Here is a 19,511-nt window from a genome sequence, read left to right as displayed (position 1 = left end):
CTCACTGAGCATTTCTGGAGGAACATGTGCTCACTGCTGGCTGAGCAGGTCTGGCCAATTAGAGAGGTCATTAATTAGTGCCTGTGCTGGCCATGCAGGGAGCTGCTGGCCACAGCCACAGCCACATTTTAATATATATATTTTATATATTTTTTATATATATATTTATATACATTTATATATATATATATATTTTTTTATATATCAAATACTGGTGTACTGGTAGTTCCTTCCCAACTGGGAACAAACCCCTTCTGCTCCACATTTGGGGGAAACTCCCATTATAACCTGCTGTGGGTCTGCAAAGTGCAGATCTTGCACTTTCTTTTTGTGATAGCAGCTTGAGAATGAGCCCCAGTGTCCCCCAGAGCAGGAGATTTTCCTGCAGCAGCTGCAGAGCTCCTGCCCTGTGATGGATGGGGAATGACCAGCCCAGGGCACATCCCAAACCAGCATCTGCAGGGGCTCAGCTCATTCCCTTGCCCAAGGTCAGGGATAAACAGAGTTTCTCCTGCTGATTCCCACCCTCAGGACACCTAAACCATGAATTTCCTCTTCTCCCCAAACAGAACTCAGTAATGAAAAGGAATAAAGGCAGAACTCACTTTTTCCCTGCAGTCCCTTCTGTCTGAGCTTCTCAGGTGAAAGGCTCTCCTCTAAGTGCAAATTGTTATTAATGAATTGTTATTAATGAATTTCTCTGCTGGCTCCCTGACAGGTGAGCTCCCTGTGCCCACCCAGTGCCTCTGGAACTGCAGCAGAAATGGGAATCCTGCCATTTGACCCAGCCTGCATTTCTCAAATAAATGATATTTCACAGCCCAGTGGTTTCTCCCTGCTGAGATGATCATTTATGGTGGCTCAGAGCAGGGCTGTGACACAATTTTTGGTCAGTGCAAGACAAGTGGAAAAAATTCAGTACCAGCCTCTGCAGCCCCATGTTCTGTAGCTTGAGAAAAAGTGGATGTGAAGGCAGGGCTCAGTTTTTTCCCCTTTTTTCATCCCCCTCTTGCCTTTTCAAATCCAGCCTGTCCTGCTGGGTTCCTGCTGCTGCTGCTCCATCCTGGGCTATCACACTGCATTGTTCTTGCTCCAGCACTGCATTTCTCACTCCTCTGCTGCAGCTCCAGGCTGCCAATGCCTTTCCCACCTCAGGGACACCCAGGAAGAGCCACATCATTAATTAATTAATGACAGGAGCTGCCCATGCCAGGAGCAGGGTCCTGGAGCTGCTTCATGCATCTCTCCCCTCCCTCCAGAAATCCTGAAATCCTCCTCCAGGGCACTGGATTGGCAGAAATGACAGAGCAGCCCCCCCTGAGGAAAGAGAGGTTGATTTGTCAAGCTGTGTAAAGCATTTTAATTACAATTCATATAACAGGTATAAATAAATATTACATTCTTTCAGTCTACAATGCATACTAGGCATATCTTGTTAAAACGTCCATCTATGTTATTGGGTGGCAGGATTGACTTTGTCCAAGTGAAAAAAAAAAACCCCAAAAAACCAAACTACGGAGTTTAGTAATTAAAAAACCCCAAAAATAACAAAATACATGGCAAAGACAGGATGATGCAAGTCAGTCAGGACATAACACTGATATAACACTGCTTTAGTCAGGAGAGCTTTGGGAGGACAGTGGTTTCCTCATGGAACAGATTTTGATCTGTGTCCCCCAGGAATGTGAGCTGGCACTGAGCTCTGCCAGTTCACAGCAGGAATTAAATCTCTGGTTTGTATTCACTTCTGATTGTTACTGGGCTGGTCTTTGTTCATTCAAAGAATCAGATTTAAAATCTAGTCAAAACTTTGCAGTCTTAGCTGGTCCAATGGCAAAAACACCCCAAAAATCTGTAAGATATCTCCAGATATTTCTTGACCTTGTTTCAGCAATATTTCCCTCCCTCCCTCCCAAGAGTGTGCCCAGAGCCCAACTCTCCCAGTACAGGGGAATTAAAGGCTGGGGACAATCTGGGTCTTTCTGTCCATCCTTCTTCTTGCTTCCAGACCTTGATGAGAGCTGGTGACATCAGAATAAAGAGAAAATTACAGCACAAAATTATGAATTCATGGTTTAAAAACAAAACAAACCAACAGCCCAACTCCAGCTGAACATTTGGCCTGTGAAGGTCTCAGTTCCAGGTACATTGAGGATGCACCAGTGGGGCACTCCCACTGCTTGGGACTTGTAAAAATTAACAAAAAACCAGCACCTTCTTCCCTTGGTGAAACACAGCAACTTTGGTTGTGGAAATTTAAAATGAGCGACTAAACAAACAATCCAAACCTGAAAGGAAAATGAAAATTCTTCCAAGCAGAACATCTTCCTAGCTAGGGTGGAATGCAGGCTCAGGCTTTCAGAAGAGACACCACGTGGATATTATTAGTCAATACTTATCCCCTGAATTCTTTAAATGACAGGAGACTGTTTACAGCTAACTTAGAAACAGAATATTCTTGGCCCACTGCGAACTTATTGAATTTTAAATTTTCCTGTTTTCAAGATATTTAAAAGAAAAATACAAGAGGGAAAATGATTCCGTTTCAATTTACAAGACAAATGGAAAAGTGAAAATGAGAATACCAGGTAATTTCTTCCTCCTTCACATGTAATGCCAAAGACACATCTTCATTTCAAAAGAGGGAATGAAAAGAAACAGCTCGAGTACCAATGTGAGAAGTCCCCTTGTGGGTCACATGTCCATACCTGTGATGTTTTATTGGAACCAGGTATTATTTGCCTCTTGCTTATTCTTTTTTCATGCTCTTATATTCTCTCATTTCATTTTACAGCTATTTTTGGTACTGTGAAATATTACTACCATTATTATTTGTATGACCCATAAAATGAATTTTCACAACCTCATCTTGCCCAGTTCATCGTGTTGGTCACAGCATTTCCCTGTTCCTTTCTGCTATTTGTGTTCCACTTCCTAAATCCGTGAGAAGCAGAAAAAACATGAGGAAAAAAAAACAACAAAAAAAAAAAAAAAAAAAAAAACAGAACGAAGTGAAAAACAAAACCAGACCATGGACAGTTTGGCAAATTTCTTTCCCTGATTATAAAAACTGCCTGATCACTTCTGCTGGCGACGCCTCCCCGCGCGGCGCCCGTCCCAATGTCTACTGTAGAACTGAAGGCATCGAGGTGTGGTGGAAGCCAGAAAGCCCCGCAGGGACAGCTACACTTTGTCCTTGAGCTGCCCCGCGTAGGTTGGCATCTCTTTGGAGTCCCCCAGCTCCACGTCCTGGCACACCCACTTGATGTCCTCGTCGTTGGCGCCCAGGATGGAGTTGACGGTGGGGCAGCCGTCGTCGGGCGGGATGGTGGTGAAGGTGGTGAACTTGACCCTCTTCCTCTTGGAGGTGGGCGAGCGCAGGGGGTCTGTGCGGTGCTGCCTGCCCGCCGCGTCCCCGCGTGCCCGCGGGCTGCCCGCGCCCTGCCCGTCCCGCGCCGCCCCGGCCGCGCTCTCCAGCAGCTGCCCCTCGCTGCCCAGCCACACCCAGTCGTGCGAGTGCGTCATGGAGCTCTGCCCCTCCACCAGCACCTGCTTGTGCCGGTACCGCAGCGCGAAGGTGGCGCAGTTGATGAGGAACACCAGGATGGCCAGGCAGAACACGCCCAGCAGGGCGTACATGCCGATCTCCAGGTCGCTGAGCCCCCGGGGGGACTGCACCAGCTCGCTGTCCCCCACGGCTCCCCTGGGCAGCTCCACCTGCGCGGGGAAGTTGGTGAAGTCGATGGGGATGTTCTGCAGCTGCCCGTCGTCCGAGAGCTTGCCGCCGTCCGGCTGGTTGCTGGCGCCTTTGCTCCTGAGGCTGGGCCTGGCGGTGCTGCTGCCCTGCTCCCCGTGCCCCGTGGCGCCGCCCTGCTGGCCGTGCCGCTCCTGCTCCCCGTGCCCCGTGGCGCCGCCCTGCTGGCCGTGCCGCTCCTGCTCCCAGCCCCTGTGGCGCCGCTCGCTGGCGCGGTTCTCCAGCTCCCGCTGCCCGTGGCCGCCCGCCGCGCCCGCGTCGTTCTGCCCGAACTTGACCCGCACGCTGCCGCTGCCCACGGCCAGCACGCTCTTCCTCTTGGACTTCTGGCAGCTCTCAGAGATGAGCATGTCCACGCGGAGCAGCGCGCCCTGGCCCTCGCCCTCGGCCGCCACCACGGGCCAGCGCAGCGCCGCGCCCGGCTGCACCGACAGCACCGCCCGGTCCAGCGACACGGCCGACAGAGAGAAGTCCTTGGGGTCGTAAATGTCCAGCGGGGTGACGGAGCTGTCGCTGAACTGGATCCAGGTGCTCACCACGGCCTCCTGAAAGGACAGGGGGATGGTTAGAGACGGCTCCGGCACACCGGCTCCTCCGGGAAAACGCGGAGCGACCAAAGCCTCGAGAGACGGGGCAGAAAACGGGACACGTTTCTCACTCAGGGCTCCACTGTTACCCTCCCTGCAAGTGTTTGGCACAAGGACACAGAAAATAATCCATGTGAGATGTCTTCATTACCAAAGTACCCATCAGCGAGCTACAATTTCACAAGCTCTGTGAGGAAAGTCATTCCTGTCGAACAAAAGCCGAAAGAGGCAAATCACAAAAATTACTGGAGGCACTTGACAGAACAGTTATTTTCCTCATGTTCCACATGCACAGGTGTCACGAGGAGCTGTCAAATTAAGGCATAAGTATCTTAGCTGGAGTAAGGAGCTACCACAGTACCTTGGAAATGGCTGGAGCAGAAGATTCATCTGGAAGAAAAAGACTCACAGAACAATTGCCATTTTGCTGGAGGAAGGTTTGCTTAAAGTAAAACACATTTTATCCTTGAGATAATTAAAAAGTCCACCACATTTCTGTGTCAGGAAGACGAGGATGGGGATTCTGGCATGATCTCTGCAATAAAATTACAAGTGGCCTGGATTTAATTGGTCTGTCTGTGTGCTCAGCAGGTAGCACTGTCAGAAGTCATCATTAGAAGCAAACACAAAGCCAGAGGTCAGCTCTTTGCCATGTGAAATCCCATCCAGATGACACAGATATTTACTCCTCCACATCTCAATAGCTTTCTTTGCAGGACATTTCTTTAATTTTTCATTTGTTCTGTGTCTTGCCTGTGTAGCCAGCAGCCGTCCAGGCAGATTGCCAGAGTGCAACTTCCCACAAAAGTGAAGTTCTTTCCTTCCCACACTTCGACCACAAATGGCTCTAATAACTTCACACTTGGGTACATCAAAACAACTGGGCTGAAAAATTAGCACTGGGGAAAAACATTGCCACCCTGTTAATGTCCAGTCATAATACAAATTTACAACTTAATATGGTTTTCAATTGCCTGCAATTTGTTATGCTGTGGTTATAAACAAAGAGAATTGCTACCCTTCCAGTTGAATTTAAAGCTTTTCAATGAAAACAGCAAGGGGCATTTAGCTGGGCAGAAGGTTGGGCCAAACTGAATATTTGATTTCCAAAGCACTATCAGCAAGTACTTGAGGGACTGAAAGAAGAAAAATAAATTGTGGCACAACAGGAAAGAAGGCAAAGTTCTTGGTGATTCAAATTTACTTCAAAGAGCTGAAACGGAGCCAGGGTAACTCAGAAGCTGGGAAGGATGAACTGCATAAGGAAATTAAACCATCTGATCTTTCATTAGAGAAACAGCCCTGAAATGGCTGAACAGACAAACACAGAGCTGCAGGGCACAGCTCGAATTTCCATCACAGAAATCCATAGCACAGCAACCCTGGTCATAGGAAAGCAGAGGGGTTTTAATGGACATGTGCAGGGAAAAAAGGATTCACCTCCTCAGGCAGGTCAGCACTCTGGTGCCTTCCTTGTCCCCAAAACAAAGGTCAGCCCTGTGTGCCACTGGGGGGACACACTGGATTTTCATCAGGGAGAACATCCCAGCACAGCATCCCTGCCTGCCAGTGTGGCTGAGGAAACCAGCACAGGATTCTGCACAGCTGGGGCTGGAAATGATGACAGTGACACCTGAGCCCCCACAGCTGGACACCCAGCCAAGGGATTCACATCACTGGATCCTCTGTGCATTTGGACAAAGTTGCAGCAACTTCAAAGAAACTTCTGCTCACACCACTGCTCTACAATTCTGCATTCCTGGTTTTATGAAGCAGAGACAGAGAAAAATGAGATGGCAGGCAGCTGAAATTTGCAGGCACACATGTGATTTACTGCAGATAACAGAGGTGTGCACTGGCTTAGCCATTATTTTCTACCAGCACTGACGTTTTTTATTTCCAAGAGAATGTTTCTTCATAGGAGGAGCCAGTTTTTTTCACAAAACAACGTTGTCATCCCCATACTATGGACAACATTAATTAAAAAAGAAAGGAAACAAATGAAAGAAAGAGGGAAAGTTTAAAATCTTGCCAAAATATATTGTATCAGGCCAAATATTCTGTTTGGCAAGAGATCATCTCCTCTCCTTCACATCATTAAAGGAAAGCCAAAGGCAGGGCAAGGAAGTGAATTTCCCACATGATTATAAATTCTGAAAAGCTAAAAAGAAAAGAAGAGAGAAAAGGGAAATGATTTAGTGCCATGTCCTTCAAGGAGCTGTTTCTGCAAATCCTGGGTACCCATCCATAAATCCCCTCCTGTCTCTGCCAAGGTGCTCCAGCTCTCTCAGAAGATGAGGATGGATTGGAGCCCCCTCCCCTGCCCCTCGTCTCACAGCCTCAACACTGAGTGACAAATGCTTGTGCTCTTTAATTAGCAAGCACAAACAAAGATTTGGGGGGATTATCTTGCTTTCCAGCCTTTCTTTCCTTGCTTTTCCTCTCTCCTCCCTTCACACACACACAGAGGTGCTCACTGCACTCCCAGAACAATCCACAGCCCAGGCTGCTGTGAAACACTGACTGGGATGTGAACTGAGCCACAGAATGGCCATTAGCTCAGGTTAATGACACCAAAATCTAATCAGTCCAGAATGCAGAAACTGCTTCAACCACTGTTGATTATCACCAGGCTTTCCTTAAGCACATAAAAATTTTTTATCAAGACTTTACCCACGTTTTGTGTGAATTGTCCCTTGTGCCTTTGCTGTTCTCTTCCCCCATTCCAGGAGTGATTTCAGCTCTTGATCTGTGGCAGTCCCACCACCTTTTCTGGCCTTGAATTACACTGTGGCTTATCAGCCCAAAGATACCATTGGATAGATCCTCTTGGATAAACTGGCTGCATTTTAGAGAATTCTGCTGCTCAGAAACACAGATGAGGATATTTGATTTTATTCCACGCTCAGAATAAAGCAGCTTTTTAATGGTCTTCATTCACTACAGCACAAATAAAAGTATTTGTGAATAAGGCCTGAATTGCTGGGGTCAGCTCAAGGCTCCTGGAGGGAGGCAGGACATCAGAGCAAAGAAATGGTTGGCTCTGCAGAAAACAAATACAGCCCTCCCTGAAATAAAGGCAAAGGAACACTGTTCTCAGCAGCTTCTCTTAGACCTGCTCTGATTGTTCTGTCTGGGGACCTGAATGCTGGAATGGATTTCCCTAGCAATTTTATCACATGAAATATCAAAGTATTACATGTGCATTTATTTTCAAGCCTGTGCCTTGTGTAACAAGAATTGGGCTTGATGTTATGATGTGGAAATGAAAGGCAGCCAAGACTCAGATCTTAATTCAAACCATGCACTCCCCCACTGTGGATTTCTCTCTCTCCTTTTTGTCCAGCCTGCTAATGTGGCATTCCTTTCCAGTGGGAATTTGCTTGTATTTGCAAGGGAAGAATTCAGATTCTTATCTAACAATGCACCCCTTCTCCCTTTCCCATGCTGCTGAATTCCTCTGTCATCCCTGGCTGCCATTCCATTGCTCTGCCAGCTTCAAGAAGATATAAATACAATTTAGGTGTAACTTACACTGCCAGGATGGGGTAATGAACCCACACCATAAAAACACTCCTAATATCTGTTATTAACTGTGAGATGTCAGTGAATTCTCAGGATTGGTTTGCGTGAACCAACCCATCCAAAAGGCAGAGCCAGGGGGGTCAGAAATGGTCAGAAATGGTCAGAAATGACCAGAAATTATCCCAGGCTGTTCTCCCCTCCCCTCCCAGCAGGGAGAGCAGACACCCCCAGCCCCAGGGCTCTCACTGGTGTCAGCAGGACCAGAACCTGCCTTTCAGAAAGCACCAGCACTGCTCTTTTTCCCTGAGAAAATGTCTGCAGCTCCCAGCAGCACTGAGAGACACGTTTCTGCACAGAGCTGTTCATTAAAGGCTTTTTCCTTCTCTCTCCACTGACCCATTTCAGTTCATTAGCCCCCATGCAATACCCTGCAGTGACAAAAAAGCTGGACATGACTGAGTCTCCCTGCAGAGGCAGCTGAGCTTTGAGAGTTCTTGGAGCTCACTTAGATCAGGAAACACTGAAACACTGTTGGTTTTCTTTTGTTTACATTTTGGAGAAGCCTTTCAGGGTTGATTTAACAACTGTTGACTGAACAAGCCAAATGGAACAGCTTTGCTACCTGAGCAGATGGCCACCAAAACTAGACTGCTCCCAGTTCCCAAATTTTCAGAAGATACTTCATCTTTAAGAGTTGGTCAACCTGTGTCTATTTTTAGGCACCTAAATCACTGATCCACTCTTGAGCTCCCTATTGATTAAAAAATAATAGATGGGCTCAGCATCCCTCAAGGTCACCTTGTCACAGCAGGTAATTAGTTGCTCAGCTACAGATAAAGGTATCTAACTTAAAGCATCCAAATTAAAAAAAAAAATATTGGCTTATCTTCTTTAGAGTGCTTTGTATTTATGGGGGAACTGCCAACTTTTCAGGACTTGTGTTTTGGCTGCTTTGTGCTGTGCATGCAGAAAGGTGTGGTCATTATAATTAAGGTAATTAGTCATTATGGTCACTGAAAGAAAGCCACAGCAAAAACCCTGAATTTTGTTTTTCAGTTGCATCAGTAAGGTTTGCATGAGTTATTTGGGCCTTTTAATAAACTTGCTTGAGAGGAAAAAATGCACCTAAATAATGAAGTCCTCACAGTGCTCAGGCTTAGACCTGGGTTGTCTCCTTGGAAAAAACCCTCTTTGAAAAGGGTTTGATTTCCAGAAAACACTCAGCATTTGCCTTCAGAATTCCAGCTCAGGATCTCAGCTGATGCACTCCAAATCATGAGTCACTTCTTGCAAAATTTAGCCACAAACATTCCCATATTTGCATTCATTTTTCTAAGGCAAAGTGACTTAAATGCTCCATCCTTCATTCAAAGTGCAAATGAAAGGAAAAGATGTCTGTGGCTCTGCAGGTCACTCCTACATCACTTCCTTCCATTTATTTCCCAGTGTGAAATCTGTTCCTGTCCCACTTTTTGGTGATGGAGATTCACTGCTCAGAACCAGGGCTGCCATCCCACTCCAGCACCAGAAATGTGCCACTCTCACAAATTGTCCTCCAAAATTGTCCTGCAAACTTTTCACTACAATAATTTCAGAACTCAGATGCTGGGAAAAATAATTTCAACCCAAACCATGTTTTTACTCTTTTGTATGACTCCCTAACTTGCCAGTTGCAGTGACAATTACAATATGAGCAACAGGAGGTGTCACATGGGCACCACTGGCATAATCTGATAACCTGGAGCTGATAAAGGTTTTTCATCCTCAGGACAGATAATTTATAAATCTGAGAGAGGGACTGGGCACCTCCCCACATTCACAAGCTCTTTTCTCTGCATCAAACCCCCAATTCTTCCAGTGCTGCTGCAGGTCTGATGATGCTCTACAGGACAGGACTGGGCTAGGAATGCTCCAGATTTTTATTTTCACAGTCTTTGTCTGGAACAATATGCCAGATGTGGTTTCTAAGCCCTGAAGAAGGGTATAAATGGGTTAATTATATAAGATTCTTATGTTTACAGGATGCAACAAATGGAACAGATGGGCACTGTGTCCTTTTAGTTTGGACATTTTGCTGTCACTAAGTTATAAAACAAACTACATTATTTTTATGTTCCAGAAAATTAGGTAGCAATAATCATGAAAATGGGCCATAAAACTTGACTTGAGATCTCTCCCTATCTGTGTGAGAGGAAAAACAGTTTCTGCAAGAGGAGTAGCTGTGGACAGATTTAATTGCAAGGTCCCCAGTCCCCAAATCCTCAGATAACAGGAGGAAGGACATTGGGACCCTTGGGTTCATTCTGGGCCAGAGTTACAGTCTGACTTGGTCTGGTGGTGTTCTCCAAACTTCTTTTCCACAGAGCTTGTGACCTGAGACTATTTCAGAGCTCCCCTTTAGGGAGAAGGGAATTTGCTTCCATTAAGATCAGCACATGAACTGGATGATGAAACCCCCAAAATCCATATGAAAAATAAAAAGAGAGATGAGCCTGGCAGTGTGTCAGGGCTCCAGGAGGGAAAAGAAATGTATGTGGCCACTTCTGCCTCTATTTTACAGCTCTTCAAGATATTAAATTGTGACCACAGAGCTCTGTGTTCTCCAGCACAAAAAACAAAGACTGTCTGTGCAGTGAGAACAAAACAGGTTCATTAGCTAAAGAAAGGGTATTAAAAACTGCAAACAGCACTAACTTCAGTGTAGTTAGAACTTTACTGCAGATAAAGTCCATATTGGAAGGGAAGAAATGACAAGGTAATTCCAGAGTATGTGTAGGGAAAAGCAATTAACCATGGACACACCTGAAGTGTAAATTCAAAACTTGCTATGGATTATCTTTCTGTACTTTACACTGCTAAACCCCTGCCCCATCCCAGTAAATTCAGAGTGCACATTACCTGCTTAGGAGTATGAAGCAGCTCTTGGGCAACAGCTGTGGCCACAATGGCCCTGCTGGTGGCTGCACTGGGCTGCAGGAAGAGAGAGAGCCCAGACACCAGCTGCACCCCGAGGTCTGTGATGGTCACTTTGTCATCCAGCACTGTCACTGTCTTCTCTGCCAGGATGGAGTCAGACAGAGGAGACAAAACCTTTGGAGAAGCACAGAAGAATTGACTTAGGGAAAGGCTGATCAATTAATATAACCTTTCTTAAGGTCACCATCCCTGCTTGTCTCCATTCATGCACAGAAATGAGGAGAACATGCAAAAGGGAGTCAGGGTCAGAAAACCTGAGTGGAGAGCTTATGGCTGAGAACCACCCAAAACTGGGAGCTGTCCTATCCCAGGTGTGTTATTTCCATTATTTCAGCACGAGAGTGGATTTACAATTCTCTTCTCCTGTTACTCTGCCTTTCCATGGATGAGCTCATTGAATCTCCCAAATACTTCAAAAGGAGTTCACCAGCCAGGATTTGTCCTTCATTTCTTGGCTTGGAAATGCTTGTTCCTCTGTTTTTTCCTGTTTCTGATGGAACATGAGGACAGTAGGACATGCTGAAACCAAGAGCCATGCTGCTTCCTTTAGGGAACTGCAGAGAGCCAGCTCAGGCACTGAACTGCTGCCTTCTCCACCTTCCTCACACCCCCCAGATTAGCTCTGCTCCCCTTTCTGCCCTGGCTGAGTGAGGATTGCCCCAGACAGCCCCAGCCCAGGCAGCATCACCCTGCAGCCCTGCCAGAGCAGTACCTGCATCGTGGTCATCCCCACTTCACGGCCGACCAGGATCCTGCCCTCCTGCAGCCTGGCAATGTGAGGATCCTCCATCTTCATGAAGTCCCTGACCAGGTCAGTGATGTCAAACTGCCAGTCTGAGCCCAGCAGGTAGCTCAGCTGGCCCCAGGGCCCCGAGTCCTCAGCCACAAACTGTGTGAGCACCCTGACCGTGGCGTGCTGGTACTGCAGGGTGCAGCCCCGGCCCCGGCGCTCCTCCTCATCCTCGTCATCGCTGTCCCGGGCTGGCCTGGGGACAACAGCAGGGAAACGTGCTCAGGGTGGCAGGGAATGTGCTCAGGATGGCAGGGAAATGTGCTCAGGATGGCAGGGGAATGTGCTCAGAATGGCAGGGGAATGTGCTCAGGAACATCAGGGAAATGTGCTCAGGATGGCAGGGAAATGTGCTCAGGATGGCAGGGGAATGTGCTCAGAATGGCAGGGAAATGTGCTCAGGATGGCAGGGGAATGTGCTCAGGATGGCAGGGGGAATGTGCTCAGGATGGCAGGGGAATGTGCTCAGGATGGCAGGGGGAATGTGCTCAGGATGGCAGGGGAATGTGCTCAGGGTGGCAGGGAAATGTGCTCAGGATGGCAGGGAAATGTGCTCAGGATGGCAGGGAAATGTGCTCAGGATGGCAGGGGAATGTGCTCAGGAACACCAGGGAAACGTGCTCAGGATGGCAGGGAAATGTGCTCAGGAACATCAGGGAATGTGCTCAGGATGGCAGGGGAATATGCTCAGGAACATCAGGGGAATGTGCTCAGGATGGCAGGGGAATGTGCTCAGGATGGCAGGGGAATGTGCTCAGGATGGCAGGGAAATGTGCTCAGGAACATCAGGGAAACGTGCTCAGGATGGCAGGGGAATGTGCTCAGGATGGCAGGGAAATGTGCTCAGGAATGGCAGGGGAATGTGCTCAGGATGGCAGGGGAATGTAGTCAGGGTGGCAGGGGAATGTGCTCAGGAACATCAGGGAAACGTGCTCAGGATGGCAGGGGAATGTGCTCAGGGTGGCAGGGAAATGTGCTCAGGAACATCAGGGAAAAGTGCTCAGGAATGTGCTCAGGATGGCAGGGGAAAAGTGCTCAGGATGGCAGGGGACAAGGAAATGTGCTCAGGAATGGCAGGGGAAAAGGAAATGTGCTCAGGAACGTCAGAGGAAAAGGAAATGTGCTCAGGAATGTCAGTGAAAGAGGAAATGTGCTCAGGAATTTCAGTAAAAATTAACTTTGGGTGTCCCCTCCAACAGAGCCCTCCCTCCTGGATTCCTGCACCAGCCCTGAGCCTTGGCCACTCACACCATGAAGGGCCCCACAGCTGCACTGTGCCACTCTTCATGGGTGCTGCCATCTCCAAAGAGCAGCTCTGGGTGCACCTTGCACAGCCCCACCCTGGGTTTGCTGCCCAAGGCACATGCACAAGAGCCCCAAAACTTCTGTTGGGCTGCAGTGCCCACGCCAAGCTGGGGGCTGCTGTGCTTTGGAGCATTCCTTCTGCACAGCACCATGAAATGCCACCCACCTTTTGTTGGAAACAACAGGGACTCTCCAGCCTTTGATCTGGCTGAGCTCAGTGTCAGAAATGTCGATCTGCAGGGGCAGGCGTGGCACCCAGACCGTGATCTGCAGGGGAGCACTCAGGTGCTGGTAGGTGAAGTTCACCTGGGCATTCACCTTGCCTTTCATCTCCTTGCCGTTGACAAAAACATAGTCACACCTGTCAGACACCTGAGAGGGGAAGAGGAAAGGTGATCACTGTGACAAAAGAGCCCCCAGTGCAAGCCCAAGCAGACAGAAAGCTCCCTTCTCTTGTGCATGTTAGTGGTGGCTCTTCCAGGGGGATCAGCTGAACACAAACCCTTCCCTGGCTCAGGAGCAGTCGTGCTGCAGCTGCCTGAAGAGTGGGTGCTCTTTATCAAACCTGTGGTTGATTTTCTGTCTGTGTTACACGAGCTACAAACTGATGGCAGTGCTGGGGAATTGTCCATGAGCAAAGCTCCTTCCCAGCCTGCTCAGGAGGAGCCCAGCACACCCAAACTGGGCTCCACAGGGACCAGCAGCCAACCCAAACTGCACCCTGAGCATGACCTTGTCCAAGTTTAGGACAAATTTGGGGAAAAAGAGCCAGTCCAAACATCAACCCATAACAACCTCCATCAGGGCTGGTGCTGCTTTCAAGACTGCCTCTCCAGCAGATTTCACCCACTGAAGGGTAACAGAAGTCGACTCATTTCCTCTGCAATAAACATTATCTGCTTATAAATGTTTACATTTTGATTAAAGCTGTAAAGTATTTCTAAACACTACAGCAGATTTATCATTAATATGTAAATGCTGTCCTGAAGTATAAGCAAGCATTATCATAGCTGTGTAAGAGTTATATCAGTAATCACTTCTTTAATCAGTGTTGTAATTTACAGACCATTGAGTTTTCTCATTTATTATGTTACTGAGTACTAGTGATAAAATCACTCCTGGATGTATAAATCATTAAGAGAGATGCAGATAGTATGAAGTGACTCCATGTGATAAAGTCATTGTCATTTCTATTCCTGAAGGTGTCATAAATGTCTGGGGAAATCCTGTGGCACATTAATCATGCATTAAGTGGTGAGCAATGGGAGCTGTTACATTACCAAATGAGCTGGTGTGTCTGCAGAAATTATCAGCAAAGCCAGCAGATCCCAGCTCCTGCTCCTACCCTGCCAGAATTCTATTTCATCACCCCTAACGAGCCCTGGTAATGGTGACAATGCATCTCCCCACCTGAACATATATTTATATTATCATCTGCTCCCTTTTATCCATCCCAACCCTGTTCTATTCAATGAAGATGATCAGCTGGCAGTGCTGATGTCCCCAGACTAGTGGATGTCCTCTGTGACCACAGCTGAACTGAACTGCTCCCAGCCTGTATCTCCTCTCTTGGGGCACTGCTCATACTCAGGTGAAATATTAGATGATGAGATTGCAAAACGAAACTCCAGAGAACACAACACAAACATTTCTGTGCCTTGTTCCCTCAGAGGGCTGTGCTCTAACAGCCTGGAGCTCAACCATGTGCTGCAATACCTGACCCATCCCTCTCCTCAGGCTTCTCCCCCAGACCACCTGAGGCTGCTCTGAAAGGCTGAATGGGGCAGGAACAGCCTCATTTTAGCACTAGGAATGGCATGGCCTAATTTTCCACCTATTAACTGGAATGGCAATACAGAAACAGGTTGAGCTCACACCAGGCTGTTCCAGAATGACTGTTTGATTTAATCTGAAAGCACTGTGCAGCAGAGCTCTGAGGAACCCAATAAAATATGTTCAATATCCTATTGAACAGCAGGCAGTGCTCAGAGCACACCCCTAGATGGGCTGCTGGTTCTTTCTATGGTGTGTGTGCATCAGCTTCCCCCTGGGACAGGAATCATCTGAGAATGTTTCCCACTGAGCAGCCCCAGCCCTGACTCCTGCCCAGCCTGGAGCACTGAGCAGCCCCTGGCACAGCCCAGGGACTCCCAGCCCTGTATCTGAGCTGCTGCTGCCCATCCTAGGTCTGGAGCACTCCACAAAGCAGCTTCAGACAAAGCTCCTGGCTCTTCAGTTCTCTTCCTTTCAGCACAAGTGTTTGAGGCTTGTCAACAAAATCTCACTGAACTCTGCTTGGAGCAGCAGCCACTGCTGTCCTCAAGCTGCTTCCACCCAAAGACAAAGGGAACCTTCTGGTTTAGTTGTGCAAGTTGTTCATTTATGCACAAACCACTTGCACGTGCTGATAAAAGATTTCTGAGCCTCAGACTGGTCAGGTCTGGTCCAGCTGCATGATTTTATATTGTCTAAAGCTCAATGCTGTCAGTAACTGAACAAATCTAACTGTTGGGGAGAGAAAAAAGAATAACTATAGTAGCAAAACTGAAACTCCAAAACGGTTCTGGGCTGAGATCCAATCTCCATCTGTATTTGTAGAGCTGCTCGAAGCCTTTGTGGGGATTCCACAAACAAAGGGCTGAACAAGTGCATCCAGCATCCCAAGGAGGTGGCTGAGCAGCCACCACAGAGCCCCCCAGACTGCCCCAGGTGGGTATTTATTGCTGAACATGCATCAGCAGCACTGGCAGGTCTTTAGGAGCTGAACAGGATTGTTCTCCCTGAGAACAAGCACTGCTAATGTCCCTGCTCCTGAGAGAGGGGCAGCACACAGGAGGAGAGGGCAGGAGGGCAGGCTCAGGCTGAACTGGGTGATTCTGAATGCATCTGAACTCTTCTCATCCATGCTGGAAGCACCACTGATTTCTCCTGACACAGAAAGGCAACACTTGCAATTAGTGCTGCCCTGAGAAAGGCTCAGCACCTGATCCCAGGGTGGGTTAATGCCTCATCCTCAGGTAATGCTCAGGTGAAGCCATCCCAGAGCTGCATCTCCTGGGAGCAGCACAGCTCAGCTGAGCTCAGCCACAACACAATGAAAATGAGCAGGGGAGCTTGCTTTCCTCACCCTTCCCTCACTGTGTCACTGAACAAATAAATAAACAAGGGTTTCTCCCAGAACAGATGCAGATTTACTGACTCTGCTACAATTCACAGCAAGCCCCAGGGAGGGTCTGATCTGCTGAGCAGATGCCCCTGACAAAAAAAGGGCACAGGGTGTGTGGGGCCTCAAGAGACCCCCAGCTCAGACTGGCTGAGGTGGGAGCAACATCCCAGACAATTTCTGGGGTTATTCAAGGCAGGCTTGGCTACACTGCCCTGACCTGCTCTCCTGGGGATAAAACAGGATGGAGAGACAGGGCTGACCAAAGGCAGTGTCACATGGAAAGACAGAAAGCAGATTTTTTTTAAAATGGGCCACATTAGAACTTTTTTTTTTTTTTTTAATTAAAAAGGTATATTTGTTTAAGACTTTCTGATAGATAGATGTACTTTTCTGTTTTCCTGCAGGCTGTCCCAACACTCCTGGAAGGTCAGGGAGCAGGGCATGGACAATCTCAGCTCTGGTCCTGCCCACTCCAGGACAAGGAAGGTCCAAGAGGAGCTGGAGGCTCTGTGAGCAGTGATGTGCCTCTCATCTCCTGTAGTATTTATGCTTTTACTATGAAAACATCCTCCCTCTGAAAGTGCTTTTCATCTCTGGCATCAGAAGAAGTGAGCAGTGATGAAGGGAAAGCCTGCTCAGCCACCACCTTTAAGTGATTGGGTTTTTTCTTTCCTGCTTAGCAGATCAGCAAGAAGTTTTGCATTTTAAAGATGCTATTTCAGCAGTTCCTTTCATTATTAAGCTGCATTCAACCACTTTTCCCTTTTTTTTTCCTATTTTCCTAACTCCTTTCTCCAGATTAAAACTAAAATAAAGAAGCAGACAGCAAAAGACAGGGCTAAGCACAATTCCCTAGAGGCTGCTTCTCTGTCTTTTTCCTGGCATTATATTTTTGTGCCCCCTTGTAACAAAGGCCATTCCCTTTCCAGATGACTTGGACAGATTCTCTCTGCAACAAATCACATTTTATTGAGCTGACAGAGAAAACTGCTGCAGTGACTCCTGAAGCCCCACCTGTGGCACTCTGCCCTGGGCAGAACCTCCCTCTCCCCCTGCCCCTCTGCACACTGCTGCAGTGGATTTTAAGGGTATTCCTGAACTGGTACCAGCCAAATGCAGAAGCTCTGGGTCTGCCTTTACTCCCCCAGTTCAGAGGAAGGTTTGGATCCCACCATGACCTCTGTCTGCAGGGCTGCTGGCACCTCTGGAGAATATTGGGCTTTGCTGGGTTGAATTCCACTAGAGATTCCTGAGAAATCTCCCTTCAATTACTGGTGGAGTCAGTAGTTGAAAGTCTTTAGAAAGACAAATTTCATGTCACAAAGAAGCAAAGGCTGACTTTAAAAAGACAGTGAACTCAGAGCTCTGCCTGTCCTGGTGTGTGTGTGCTGTTTTACAACTGTAAAACCTACAAAGAAATGAGTGGTTTACTCAGTGAGACTACTCCAGCCCAAGATTATTTATCCCCCAGTGGTTTTCACCCCTGGAGAGACCAGCCCAGTCTCTGAAGGACAGTTCAGGGGGACAGAAAGGGAAGTTTTTAATGCAGCCATCCTGTCAGGTTTGTGGAGACTGGAAACCTGACAGCATCACTCCATTTCCTAAGCAGAAGTCTGTGTGGTTTCAGGACTGAGCAGAAATGAGGAGCTGTGCTAACAGTGGCTGTCCTGCTTGTATTCAACAGGTTCAGAATCTTGCACTTTTGTCTGCAAACCCATTTACCCATTTCTGTTATACTAATGTAAATGTTGCTAAAATATTCAAAGGTTACATAAATGTTTAAATATTTATGACAGCACTTCTATGAGCAGAGCTTTTTCCAGTGCCTCTTAGAGAAATCTCAATTTCAGTGGAAAAAAAAAATTACAGGATAATCAGTAAAGAACAGTGGTTCAGCCCTTTTCATAGGTGAGACTTGTGTTGAGCTCAGTGTCATCACTGACACACCAGCAAGGCACCTGGAGCTCCTGCAGGTCCAGCCCTGGGAGCAGCCATTCATTCCATGAAGGAACAGAGCACCAGGATCACTTATTCACCGCAGACCAACATGTAATTTATAGGAAATATTAGACAGAGGTAATAATTCCACGAGCTTTCTGAATATTCATGTCTATATTTGGATATTCATTGCTGTAGAATTTCTCCTAAGATTTCTTTTTAACAATGTCCTCTGTAGAAAGGGAATTATCCTCTATTAAATTCTACAGGTTTTGAAAGAGAGACTCCATGTGGCACTCTAGCCTTGATTCCAATTAAACACCATGGTCTTACACACAAAGGAAATCCTCTGCTACATGAACATTAGGCTTCCTAAGAAGGATTTCAATGCCTGGCTGCATAATCCTGAATAATCAGTAACCTAGTGGAAAACCAAAGCTGTCTCAAGGCCCATAGCACTATTTTTTTCAAATTAAACAGTTTAAGCCTGCACAGAGGCAAACACAACCCTGCAGAAAAACTCCCACCTTAATAAAGGAAAGGACTGCTGCTCCCACATTCCATCCAAGGATAACCCTGGGAGTGCTTTTCACCTGTGACCCATCAAAGAATGAACCTGGGGAACAGCTGGGCACAGGAGTGGGGCAGCAGAGCTTTCATGAATCCTGTTTTTATCAGCAGGTTTATCAGCATTAAGTGATTTGTGTGTCCCTCAGCTGCCTGGGCTGTGTGTGAGCAGCTGCCCCATCACAGATGTGGGCTCAGAGCTGCCCCAGTCCTCAGGCAAGGCTCCCAGCAATGCCAGCCCAGGGATGGAGCCCTGAAGGGCACAACTTGTCAAACCAGATGCAACCTGGGCTCTCTCTGCTGAGCAGGGTCTGCATTTTCAGTATCAGCAGCCAGATTAGCAAAACTGAGCAGAAACCCCCCAAAGCAAGAGAGCTTTTCTTGGGGAAGAGGCTGTACATTAAGTAATCTCATTACAGAGATTTCAGAGCAGCCTTGCAGAGCTGCAGCAGTACATTTAACTGAGTATCATTCACCACGACAGAGCTGAGAAAGGGAAAGGGGCACAGAATGCCAGCTGAGACTGCAGGGCATCTCTTTGCTCCCAAGTGACTGGATCTGGAGCTGAGCTGTGGCTGTGCTGAGCTCTCTGCAGCTCACATCAGCACAGAACCCAAAATCTGCCCTGTTTTGTGCACTCTCCACTCAAGCAATTTCTGGAAATGGGGACAGAGAGCCTGGCTCCTGCTCTCTGGGGATATCCCAGCCCATACAGGCAGCATTGCCCCAAATACCCTGCTTGGCAAGGCAGGATCCCAGGGTGAAATGACTTTTAGCTCCATCTACTCAGCAGCTGTGCATTTGAGACCATCACAGTGTTTGTCATTTCTGAACTCAGTGTGGAGCAGGGCAAGGAGGTGAGCTCTGTATTTGTTATCCTGCTCACAACACAACAGATTTGCC

At 47.5% G+C, this 19,511-nt stretch overlaps 1 protein-coding gene across 2 annotated transcripts in view; it reads right to left on the bottom strand.

Annotated features, from left to right (window-relative positions):
- Positions 1-1,336: 1,336 nt before the first annotated feature.
- Positions 1,337-19,511, bottom strand: part of TMEM132C (transmembrane protein 132C) — a 162,732-nt gene continuing 144,557 nt past the window's right edge. The window contains exons 7-10 of one of the 2 annotated variants that reach the window (XM_079322105.1): positions 13,104-13,309; positions 11,555-11,828; positions 10,765-10,956; positions 1,337-4,299 (exon numbers count right to left, since the gene is read on the bottom strand). In XM_079322105.1, the coding sequence (XP_079178231.1) occupies positions 3,184-4,299; positions 10,765-10,956; positions 11,555-11,828; positions 13,104-13,309 (1,788 nt within the window). In that variant the 3' untranslated portion in view covers positions 1,337-3,183. The remainder of the gene's footprint in view (positions 4,300-10,764; positions 10,957-11,554; positions 11,829-13,103; positions 13,310-19,511) is intronic. The other variant, XM_079322104.1, reaches the window with a different exon arrangement.

This window comes from Erithacus rubecula (assembly GCF_903797595.1).
Source record: "Erithacus rubecula genome assembly, chromosome: 19".
In the NCBI taxonomy this organism is placed as follows: domain Eukaryota; kingdom Metazoa; phylum Chordata; class Aves; order Passeriformes; family Muscicapidae; genus Erithacus; species Erithacus rubecula.
Note: the sequence above shows the minus strand (reverse complement) of the source record. Positions and strands in the feature narration are given on the sequence as shown.